Genomic DNA, 11892 nt, shown 5'->3' on the forward strand with positions numbered 1-11892 from the left:
TTCTGTACAGCATATATTATAGGTACTTATGTCTACAGTTATGAGACAAAGAAAAAATGGGGCACGAAGCCCTGATACCCTGAGGAAGCTCCAATGCCCTTTAAAAAGGAGAATTACCAATTGCGAGCTTAATCCAGCATCAAGAAAATCACTTCTCAGTTTATGTGCTGATGCCAACCAAAAACCTTTATGTTGACCTTCATGGAATACCAGCCGGCAGGTACAGAGTGAACATCCAGTTAATACATCTGTCCTAGCCCAGAGCCTGCCAGGCAATGAATCCAGGGTTCGTACCTTCAGAACTTTGAAATCTAGCAGATCTCTGTGCTTGTGTAGCCAAAAGCTAAATGCTGTGGTCTTGGGCATGACAGAGGCTGCAGGCATATACTCACTTGCCAGTAAGTGGGACTTCCAAGTAAACTACACAGGATTAGACAGAAGGCTAAAGACCACAAACACGGCCAAAAAATCAGTAGCCCCAACAACCTAAGGACCACACTGCCCTCCAGTGGAAATAATATGCCAAGACAGACCTCATGAAGCTGGAAGTGCATATCTAAAGAAAAAGTTGCCTGGACATTTGCTGGTGAAAGAAGATATTGAATAAAAAGAGCCATGCTTTTGTGGTTTTTTAAATTTTGTCCTTTTATGGTTTAAAATTTTGTATATTGATCTTAATGTTCAATGTTTTAATCTTTGTAAACCACCCAGAGAGCTTTGGCTATGGTGCGGTATATAAAAGTATATTATTTATTTTTATTATTGTTGTTGTTGAAGTAGTAGTTTTGGCAGGTTCCAGTGTCTAGGGTCCACATCTACAGATACTTGCCTTACCATTCACACCATCATTAATAGGATATTTATTTCAAACATTTATATTCAAAAATGAATCCAGAGCAAGTTACAATATAAAAGAATGGGCACAGTATGTTCATTCAGAGTGGACCCATTCAGAAGACACCTTAAACCAGTGCTTTAACCACGGTGAATAAGGCTTTTTGCTTCATTCACCATGGTTAAAGCCATGGTTTAAGGTGTCTTCTGAACAGGGCCAGTGACAGTCTGAAGGTCTCTGTAAGCCCCACACCCTGTGATCAGACAGTTCAGGAACAGGTAGAAGACTGAAATAAAGGCAAGCCTTACTATAGGCTGACAGCAAAAGGATGGTACACCACTATAAGTCAAACATTTGATGCTAATTCCTTATATTACCATCAGTTACTCCTATACACATAGACAAAAGTACACATACTACACCAAAAGGAGCAGGTATGGTGAAGGGAATAAGCAAGATGATGTTCTAGGACTGGGAAGACCCAATTGAAATCCCTGCTAAACTTTGAAGTTCACCAAGGGAGCACCGCTTGTCAACTGGTTGTTTGGGCCGGTGAGAGGTGGTGATTAAAGTGAGATTTGTGTTATTCTTCTCCTGATCCTCTCTGGCAAATAAGGGTCTAATTTGATTAACCTTCTTTTTAATGGGTTCTGCCCTTTCTTCCACTCCTATATCTTGACCACTTACCTTCTAATCTGGCTCCTCCCTTTTATCTCTTTCCTCCTCACTCAGCAGTGAGGTTTGTTTCTTTCTATCTCCAGAAGCTGAGATGACTATGTATGATTATTTTTACTTGAAATAAAGCTTTTTTACCGTTTTCTTTTTCACCTTGACCATAAATCTTGACAGACCTTTTATTGTAACTCACATCCGCGAACTTATCAAACTATTCTCATATTACCAAAATCCTATGCCCCCTAGATAGGGTCTAGGGTGGCATGGGATAGTTCATTTTCCTGGCGCCAAGGTCAAAGAAGGCCAAGATCTGTAAATGTCAGTCTCAAGAATACTGAAACTGTTCTAGCATTTATCTCTAATCACAAAAATTCGTTATTATTAAGACTGAATCAAAAGTACTCACTAGTGAATATTTTCTTGAAAAGTACCATCACACCCATAAGACCGTTTTCCAGTAATTTCTTCCAAAATGTACCTATTCGAGAAGCATTCTCAATTGACTTTGGCTGTCTCAGTGACATCAGCACATTCAACTGGGTGAACAATGTCATGAAATCTAGTTCCTATGTCATCCCTGATTGGCTGGGATTATCTGTGAATAATGCAGGAAGCAAGAAGAAACCTTAACCTGAAAAAGAATGCCACAGGAGCACCAGCAGCTAGAGGTAACAATGGCAGTATTGAAGGCTTTTTGGAAACAATTTCAACCACCACGATCTCCGGCATAAAGTATTTCTATTTGGATTTTTTTTTTGGTAATGCATGTTTAGCAGAGCTCTGTTTACTTACGCGTAAGGAGCAGCCTGCTGGACCAGACTGAGGGTAGTATCCAATGTGAATTCTACTAGACTCATGGAAATGAAAAGGACTTCAGTTAGTTGTGCCTAGCTTATAAATTTCAATGGGTCTACTCTACATAGGACATACATTGGATATTTCTCTGAAGAAATGGCAACCAGACCCTTCCAGGAAGCCACAAGCAGAGCAAACCTATCCCCCAAGTTTTTTTTTCTTTACATCTTCCAGTATCACTATGTCATTCCTTAGAAGAGATAAAGAAGGCAGATATTGGGTAATCTAAGAGTAATTATTTTACATCCTTTTTCCTTGTAGTTCAATGTATTGCCCTTTTAAAACTACAGTACACAGAGGTTCTTTATTCCTTTATTTTAGTGGAACAAAGTTATCCAAGATACAAAAAAACAGATTCATACAAAAAAATAATCCTATTTCCAGTCCCGATGCCTTTCATTATCCTAAGGTGCAAAAGGAATCAAAGACACAAACCCTCCAGAAGAGGTGAGTTAACCATTCCTCGGAGGAAAAAGGAGGGTTCCAAATGTGGCTACAGAAAACCAGCACGTCCCTCAGTCTTTCCATCCTCAAAGGAAAATGTAAGTGGATGACAATGACACAGTAACCCAGATTCGCAGAAGGCCCCGCCTGCTATGTGCCCAAGAAACCAGAGGGCACGGAATGACTTCCCAATGGGAGGCATAATACACAGACACTGAAATGCACTGGCAGCTGCAACTGCCATCGCTTGCAATAAAAACCCAGTGAATGAATAGTCTGGAAGGGGATTTAGTCAGCCAGCTCTGGGCTTTCCAGGATGGTTGGGCAGCAAAAGCTTCAAATGGCAGGTTTTCAAGGCAAGGGGATGCCAAGCCAAGCCCCTTCCTTCTCCAGAAGGGGCAACAAACCCAATACAGAGGCAAAGCAAACATGGCTTGTGAACATCCTCGCCCCTGGCTCAGAATCTCAGGTCATAACCTCCAACAGACTTCTCTTATGAGTCATTGGGGAGACCAAAGAGTTTCACGGTGCCAGCTTCTCTGCTGCTGTCGTATTTGCCATCTTTATCATCACAGGCGAAGGCCAGCAGGGGACGCTTTGGATGCCAAGCCACAGTGAAGGTTGGGGACTCGCACTGCACTTCCCACAGCTTCTCCCCTAAAAGATAAATACACAGTCAGAGACTCCCCGAGAGCCGCTCAGCAAGGATGGGTTGATTTAAATCAAGGCAATTTCAACCACCAATTTAAATCAGCAAGAAAACAAGGTCGATTCCAGTCACTGATTGAAATCAAGTCTCCCATTGAATTTTTTTCAAGTATTTCCTGAACAATGGTGCAAATGTGACCACTAAGCCATGTTAATTTACAATTAAATAGATTATGATTTACACTGTTTCATTATTACAAGCAGGCTTTGCACCTCTACATCTCTTTATATAATTTGCATGCTTTCCTTTTTTACCTATAGAGGCAATTACCTAGGGAGGTGGCGGGCTCTCCCACACTGGAGGCATTCAGGAGGCAGCTGGACAGCCATCTGTCAGGGATGCTTTAGGGTGGATTCCTGCATTGAGCAGGGGGTTGGACTCAATGGCCTTGTAGGCCCCTTCCAACTCTACTATTCTATGATTCTAAGCCTTTAACATATTTTCACATAGGGTCTTTTTTACGACCAGCACCCATGACAGTTTGAAGTTAACAGCATAATCCTGTATGTGTCACCTCAGAAATAAATTCCATTGAGGTCAATCCGGTTTACCCTGATCTAAGTGGATATAGGATTACAGCCTTAGTATGAAAATACAGCAAGATGCATACTGGACAATTTGGTCTTCAGTGCTTTCCCCCCTCCCCCCAGTGTGGCTCCTTTCTGCTTCATTCTGTCATGGCCCAGGCTTGCCTTCACAAAAATGAAGTGGCAAACCAAAAGAAAATGCCCATGATTGATAGGTCAAAGCAAGGTTTGATATCTACTGGGCAGAGGGAAAAATTCAATTAATAAATGTAAAAATCGTGGGGGGACGGGACGGTTGCAGGTTTTTTTTAAAGCATCCATTTTTATCCACCCTGCTGTATTGTCTTTCTGTCTTAACTCCTTTGCCTTGTTTGGCCCAATTCCACCACTAGATAAGGACAGAAGAATAATATCTACCCTGTGTCTTTGCACCCGTGACTAGGGTAGCCAAATGAAAAGGACCAGATACAAAAGAAGGCAGGGCTCCTGCAGCTTTAACTGTTGTGATGAAGAAGGAATTTCACCAGGTGCTACATGCATACAAATTACACCTGCTGAAATTCTCTTTTCTATACAACTGTTAAAGATACAGGAGCCCTGTCCGCCTTTTCATATGGTCACCCTATTTAAGGCCAGACCAAAAAGACATCTACTTTCAATAAAGGACAGAAAAATATATAAGATATATTAACAGTGCATGGCTACTCAGGAATCTGGTATCCAATTGGAATTTTTCCTCCTAATAACTGTGTTTAGGATTACAACCTGAATGACTTTTGTGACAGGCAATGGGAACAGCAGCACTTACCGGTTTCAACCTCAGCAATATCGATGAAATGGTCTTCAGATGCTGAAGCCAGCATCTTCCCATCATGGCTGAAGCTCAACGTCCTCACAGGCCAGTCAAGTCTGAAAGATGGAAGCAAATGGGCGAGGGCGGAGAAGGAAAAATTGGCAAATTACAAAAGCTCTGCAACCAGCATTGTCTCGTTTCCAAGACAATGCTTTGGGAAGCACAAAAACAGTGCATGAAGCCAACAGGGTTTCTACATTGTTGTTCCTAAAATCTGGTATTGCAAAGGTAGAAATACCACCACAGTACATGGAGGTTTCATTCAGGTATGATGACTAATAGCTGTTGACAGACCATGCATTTGTCTAATCTTCTTTTAATGCTATCTAAGCCAGAGGCCATGGCATCTTGTAGCAAGGAATTGCATTTAATGAAGTACTTTCTTTTGATTTTTCTAAACCTACTGCCTATCAATCAGGTTTGTTGGGTTACCCCAAGTTCTAGTATGAGAAAGTTTCTTTCTCTATTCAATCTCCATACCACTTATTTGATGTTATTTATAACGTAACACATATTATTAATCTTTATCATGGCCCTGCTTATTTGAACATTTCCTCGTGAAGGTGTTCCAACCCCTTCATCGTTTTGACTGACCTTTTCCAGCTATATAAAACATTTTTGCATGATAAACTGTAGACCCTATTACAAATTTGGTTTCCCCACAACTTAATTCAAAGACATTAAGATGCTGCCCACTTAATATTTAACTCTTTCCCTAATAATTACCCAATATGGAATTTGTTTTTCCCCATAGCCCTTCAGGGTGGCTAGAAACTGATTTTGAAATTTTGAAATACTTAATTTTAAATTTGATTTTTTTTTAATTCCAAATTCAGTGGACTGGTTTGCCCACCTTGGGTTAATTAACCCATGGGGGCTGTCGTATTGTGCTAGGCACCTATGGGCATCAGTTTTGCCTTGTTGTGCGAACCCAGGTTGCAAGAGTTGTTTTGGCATTAGACAATCTTCAAATAAGCCTAAAGCAAGCCATGGGTTATTTGAGGGTTATCCAACCCTCAAACAACCCTGCTACCTAGGTTTGCATGCCACAATAAAGTAAGCTGGATGCCCACAGTCACCATACAAAAATGGTGCCCACCACGACAGCCTCTGCAGGTAAATTAACCCAATATGGGCTGTCTTGTCATGCAAACCTGGTCAGTGTATCTTTTTAAAGAAAAGATGCGATTTTCTTTTAGGCTACATTAATACAGACCAAAAAATACACAAATAAACTCTTAAAACAGTCGTGATCACCTATCAAACAGATTAAATTAAAGCTATTCTTCTATGTGAAAAATAAGCTCTGGGGAAATATTTTTATTTATTCAATTACTATTATATTTATATCCTATCAGACAGCCAAGGGAGATTCCCGTGACCTTCTCCTCCTGCCTCCTTAATCATCAGCAATAGAGAAGTGGCTGGAAACAGGCAAGCGCCTGCCCAAATCCAGTCTGGGTGACTGCTGCTGAGGCTGCTAGAGCTGAGGGAGCTCCTCAAGGCAACTTACATAGTCCTCTCCATTTTATCTTCACAACAATCCTATGAGGTAGATTTGGCTGAGTGTCAGTGACTGGGCCGAGGTAACCCAGTGGGCTGCATGGCTGAGTGGGGACTAGAACCCAGATCTCCCAACTCTCAGTACAACATTCTTACCACTACACCATACCAGCTCTCTCCAAATATCTAACTTTTAAGTGCTATGAATGATATCCTTGTCATGAAGTGTATTTATTATTATGGACCTCCTACAAGACCCAGGAACAGTAAGTCATCACAGAAGCTAGGATCCATGTGATGGCAACCTGTGTATCACTACACTCATCTACAAAGGGAAAAATGGGTGCTCTTGTATACCTATTTATCCTCCCAACTACATGAGCTTTACAGGGAATTCATTTTATGAACACTAACTATAGGAAATACTATTTAACCCATTACAAGCTTTTGCTTATAGAAAGTTATTGAGGTAGTCTTCCAGGAAGTGATTTTACTTGGCATTACTGCAAAGAAAGAAGCAAACAGAAATCTGTCTCTTGCCTCTAAACAGACAACACTGCAAAAGGCATGAGCAAAGGTTTTGGATTAAGCTCCTAGAGTGAATAAACGCTCCGCTTGGTTTGACCAATATGTTTCAGTTATAGCAACCAGATGGCATGGCTGTTTAGGAAACAAATGAATTTTTAAAATAGGAAACTTGATTTAAAACTAATGAGTTGAATTTGCCTTTTTTTCTTGGTATTTAAAATTACCTTGATTTAAAATCAATTTACCATGCTACCACTGACCCCCAAATCTGTGTCCTGGAAAATAACTGCCAGACAGCGTATGAGGATTTCTTGCCCCAAAGCCCATTACTTTACACTCAATTATATATATTTTTTTATAGTTTTTATTTGTTTTCTACACTATATAAACATACATAAAACATTACAATAGTAATAATAATAACAAAAGAAAAACATTAAACAACTGCTACATACATATTGAATAAATGTTGAGTACATATATGTTGAATAACTATTACCTATACATTATCATACTACAACATAATCATTCTTAACATAAAAGTGCACCCCCCACCTCGGGATCATTCCTGAGTCCAAAATCTAATCGTTTCCTCTGCTGGCGGTTTCCCACTTCCCTTAGTAAACACAAATATTAGGAACTGTTTCCAGATTCCTTCAAACTCATTTATTTTAGTTACGCTTTTTCTCCACTTAATATTACATGTCAATTTATCATTAATGGCTATATCCCATACTTCTTTGTACCATTCTTCAATAGAATATTCCCCTTGAATCTTCCAGTTCCTAGCTACCATCAATCGCGCTGCAACCAGCAAACTCGATATCAGCTCTATAGTTCCTTTTCCACACTTTATATCTTCAAATAGTGACAGCAATGCAATCTTTACACTCAATTATAAAGGTAAGTAAGGTGTAGCCCTATCTGCAGCCCGAGGAGTTGAAAAGGGGATTAAGTATAGGTCAAGACAACTTACCTAGAAAAGCATCGTACACATACCAGCTCATCCACGTCCCAGAGGCTAACAAGCGCATCAGCACTCCCTGTGGCAAAATACTTGCCCATTGGGTCAAATTTGATGCAGATGCAGTTTGAGGGATGGGCATTAATTGACTGGATGGGCTTTAGGTCTGGGTAGCTGTAGAAATGGAAAGAAATTAAGTTGGAGTGAGACTACAGCAAAAAAAGAATCCTTTCAGTAGCTACGTAACATCTTGAATGCTTCACTTACTAGTCATCAAATGCAAGGCAAAACCTCCTCAACAGCAAGAGGCTCACAAACTGCACAATTCCATCCAAATGGGCTTTGGGATAGTTTAAGTCCCTTAATAATTACAAAGTGGACAGCAGACCTTATTTTTTATTATTATTCATACCATGGGGCTAAAGAAATCACTGGAATAGAGGAGGGAATATAACATTGATACAGAAAAGGGATGAGGGCTGTCCCATTGTCCACACACATACTATTATTCAGAAAATGTGCACCACTGACTCAGGTGAGGGGGATAAAGATGTAGGCCTGTTTTACGTGAATGAACATGTGAGCCAGGGCACCTGGTGGATCAGAAAGGCGGAGCTCATATTTCTCCTAGCTTGTGCCTGCATACAGATACCTGCAGAATATCTTAAAACCAAAGTCCACCATGCAAGTTTTCATTTCACATGGAAGTACTTAGCTTTCTGCACAAAACAAAGCAATCACATCCCAACATCTTAGTTAGATGATAAAGTGATGAAACAAAGAAAATTAATTTTAAAAATTGTTTTTAAAACTTGTGTATGATAAAACAAACAGTTTTCCACTTGAGTATCTATCATTAAAGGTCAGGCAAATTCACTCCAATTAGTATATTTTCTGGCAAATTTGTCTGAGAGCAAAGACTCCAGACAAACTATTTTGAGCAAACCAAGGATTAGCAAAAGCCATCACTTAAGAGTGCAAGAATTTCATCCATACGACCTGAGATCTTTATATACTGTGACTGAACCTAAAGGAATGAATGGAGTAATGGGGAATATTCTGGAAGAGCACAGCCATCCCTGAAAGGAACTTCACAGAATAGTATTCATCATAAATTTAAAAATCGTGAAATGAGAAGATTTGGCAAAAGGCCCCGACGGGCTTGCTGCTTGGTACAAGGCACTATAAGATAAGCTCAAACACAACAGCAGGAGGCCAAACAAGAAAAAATGTTGGATCCTCAATATTCTATTAAGAAATGCCATAGATCTACACACAAGGTAAGCACTTTCCCCTATCCACCACCTAAATCAAAAGACAAGACAGCCAACTCACTTGCTGCCGTTCCTAGAAAAGGCCATGCTGAGGGTACCTGAGGATGTTGATGCAACCGTTGCCATTGGTGAGGAAAAACATGTTGTTGTCATTGTTCCAAGAGATCTCATTCACCTCAAACTTGAACTGTTCCTCAGCTTTGGACCGATGTGTCTTAGCATCAATAAAGGTTACCACATCATCCTTGTTCCCTACTGCAATAGTCTGGCCATCAGGGCTCCAGCAGATGTTAATATTTTCTCCTGCAAAAGAGAGGAAGTGATAAGTAAACTCACTGAGTTACTGCCTGGAGCAAGAGCACTTCACAGGCAACACACAGGCGTATGCATTTGTAAATCAAGGATCACTAACAGGACATAATACAGCAACACAGCCCTATAAAATATGTGATGCACCTATGTTCCCCACACTCTCTTCACATAATTTTATTTATTTATTTTTCCATTTAGAGCTCACGTCTCTTCTTCTTACAAAGAAACCAAGGTGGCTTACATGGTCCTCTTCCTCTTCATTTTATCCTCACAACAATCATGTGAGGTAGGGTTAAACTTCATAGTCAGTGGGGACTAGAACCTGGATCTCCTGCGTCCCAGACCAAGACATTAACCACTACATGACAATGGCTCTAATAACTAGTGACTAAAAAGTAAGTTACATCATTACATAACTGAGCCTTTGCAGTAAGCCAGAACACATTCAGTAATAAATTATCAAGGCAGCCACATGATTAAATCTTAAGAAGGGAAAATGCGGTTCTTAAATGGTTTGTAATGACACTGGTGTACAAAAAAAAATTATAATTGATATTTCCAATTAATGCTTTTAAAATCCAACCATAGTAAAAATAAATTTTGGTCTCAGCCCAAGGTATGAAGTAGAAAGATAGGCCTGGATTACAGAAGACAAAGGAGGGACAGGGAGAGAGAAAGAAAGATCCCTATGAGTCAAAGTTGCCCGTGAAGAGTGAGTATTTCGCATATCAACTTGCTCTGTTTCTAGAACTTGCCCCCGCTCCTTAGAAGCAACAGATACATGCAATAGTAAAATAACAACAACAACAGAACACATGAGGTTATTACAGCAGCTATTATTCAATGAATTATGTTATCATCCACCTTTAGTGTTCACTGTGGCACTGCACTTAGTGGTGCGGACATCCCATATGCGAATAGTTTTGTCTCCAGATGCAGTGACAAATAAGTCTGGGTTACTTGGGTGCCAGCACAACTGATCCACACTGTCTCCATGACCACGGTAATTGTTCTCTTTTACCTAGAAAAAAGGGTATAGTTTTAAATAATTTCACAGACAGTCAAAATCTTCTACAAAGTTTTCTGCACCTCACAAACAGCCTAGCAACAAGATTTAATCACCACCTAAATACTATTAGGCAAGTTAATAAATTTTGGTTCAAGCATCCTTTAGGAATACAGTTTTGAGAGTAGTCTAAAAGGAGCATTTTTAAGTTTCAAGAAGTACCCTGCCTTTCAATTCAAAAGACCTCCCAAAGCTGCTCACCATAGACACCAGGACTGGTGAACCACTGATCCATGAGCTGGATGTGGCCTGCCAAACTCTCTTTCCAGACCCCTGAAAGTTAGTAAAATATTTTGCAGACTGCTAACCTTTGCGGGCTTATTTTCAAGGCTGCAGGATGTCCAAGCCTATCATATCACAAGCTCCACAGAAACGCCCAAGAGAACTTGGGAAGCTTCCCTGAAAATGTTCGTTTTCTGAAAACGCAATCAGAATCGGCAGAGCAGTAGTCCCCGTAAAAGGAGAGAGGCATGCAAATGAACAAACATTTGCAGATGCTAAGAGAACAAAAGAGCATAAGCTACAATCTCGCAAGCCCTCTGCAGTTTCATAGTGTATTGAACCGATCTGAAATCCAGTCCCATTCAGTATCCACGCGACTGATTTGAACTGGGTTTGAAATTGGTCCAACTGATATGAATAACCACAATTTGGCGAAGGTACCAAGTTGACTCTATTAACGACCCAAGAGCGTCCCGAACTACAATTCCCAGAGTTCCAGTTCTTGATTCCCCGGCGTCCCCTGCCTCGCCTCTACTTTCACGAACTGGGCGCCCCAGAACTGACCAGCCGGTCCTTGTCGAGCACGAAGACGCTGGCGGTCTTGTCAAATGAGCCGGAAGCCAGGCGGCGGCCGCAGCAGCTCCAGGCCACCGAGTGCACTTTGGCCCCGTGCGCTGGGAACTCACGGCTGCGAGTGTTAGTCCGGAACAGGTCCTGCATGGCTTGTACGTACGGAGAAAGCGCCATGGCAACCCGGCCGGACCGAATCAAGAGCGGCTCGTCGAGTGCCTTTCCCTTCCGGTAGGGACCAAGGTTGCACTTCCGCTACGTCACTGGGTGAGTTCACTTTCTCTTAAAGAAATGTAGAATAGAAATGGCGAGCTCCGCGCGGGCTCACCTCCCACTCTGATGCGCATGCTCCAGATCAGTAGAGGCTGGTGGCTCTGCTTCAGTGGGGCAGTAAACCCATTCTGGGATTCAGTCAGAACCAGCCAAAACTCTAAAGGAGCTATCCAAAGTGCTGGACTCATTTGGGGGATAGGGTTCAGCACTTTGGATAGTTCCTTTAAAGTTCTGGCTGGTTCCAACTGAAAGCCGAAATTAATTCTCAGCCCAACCGAAATC

The 11892-nt window shown here is 41.1% G+C and overlaps 1 protein-coding gene across 1 annotated transcript; it reads right to left on the bottom strand.

The window, feature by feature from the left end:
• Nucleotides 1-2661: 2661 nt before the first annotated feature.
• THOC3 (THO complex subunit 3) lies at nucleotides 2662-11552 on the bottom strand. The gene is made up of 6 exons (XM_063120938.1): nucleotides 11332-11552; nucleotides 10344-10500; nucleotides 9266-9470; nucleotides 7906-8067; nucleotides 4854-4954; nucleotides 2662-3466 (listed from the first exon to the last, which is right to left on the bottom strand). The coding sequence occupies exons 1-6, from the start codon at nucleotides 11512-11514 to the stop codon at nucleotides 3303-3305; spliced, it is 972 nt and encodes a 323-aa protein (XP_062977008.1). The 5' UTR covers nucleotides 11515-11552; the 3' UTR covers nucleotides 2662-3302.
• Between the last annotated feature and the right edge of the window lie 340 nt (nucleotides 11553-11892).

Source organism: Elgaria multicarinata, chromosome 3 (assembly GCF_023053635.1).
Source record: "Elgaria multicarinata webbii isolate HBS135686 ecotype San Diego chromosome 3, rElgMul1.1.pri, whole genome shotgun sequence".
Classification (NCBI taxonomy): domain Eukaryota; kingdom Metazoa; phylum Chordata; class Lepidosauria; order Squamata; family Anguidae; genus Elgaria; species Elgaria multicarinata.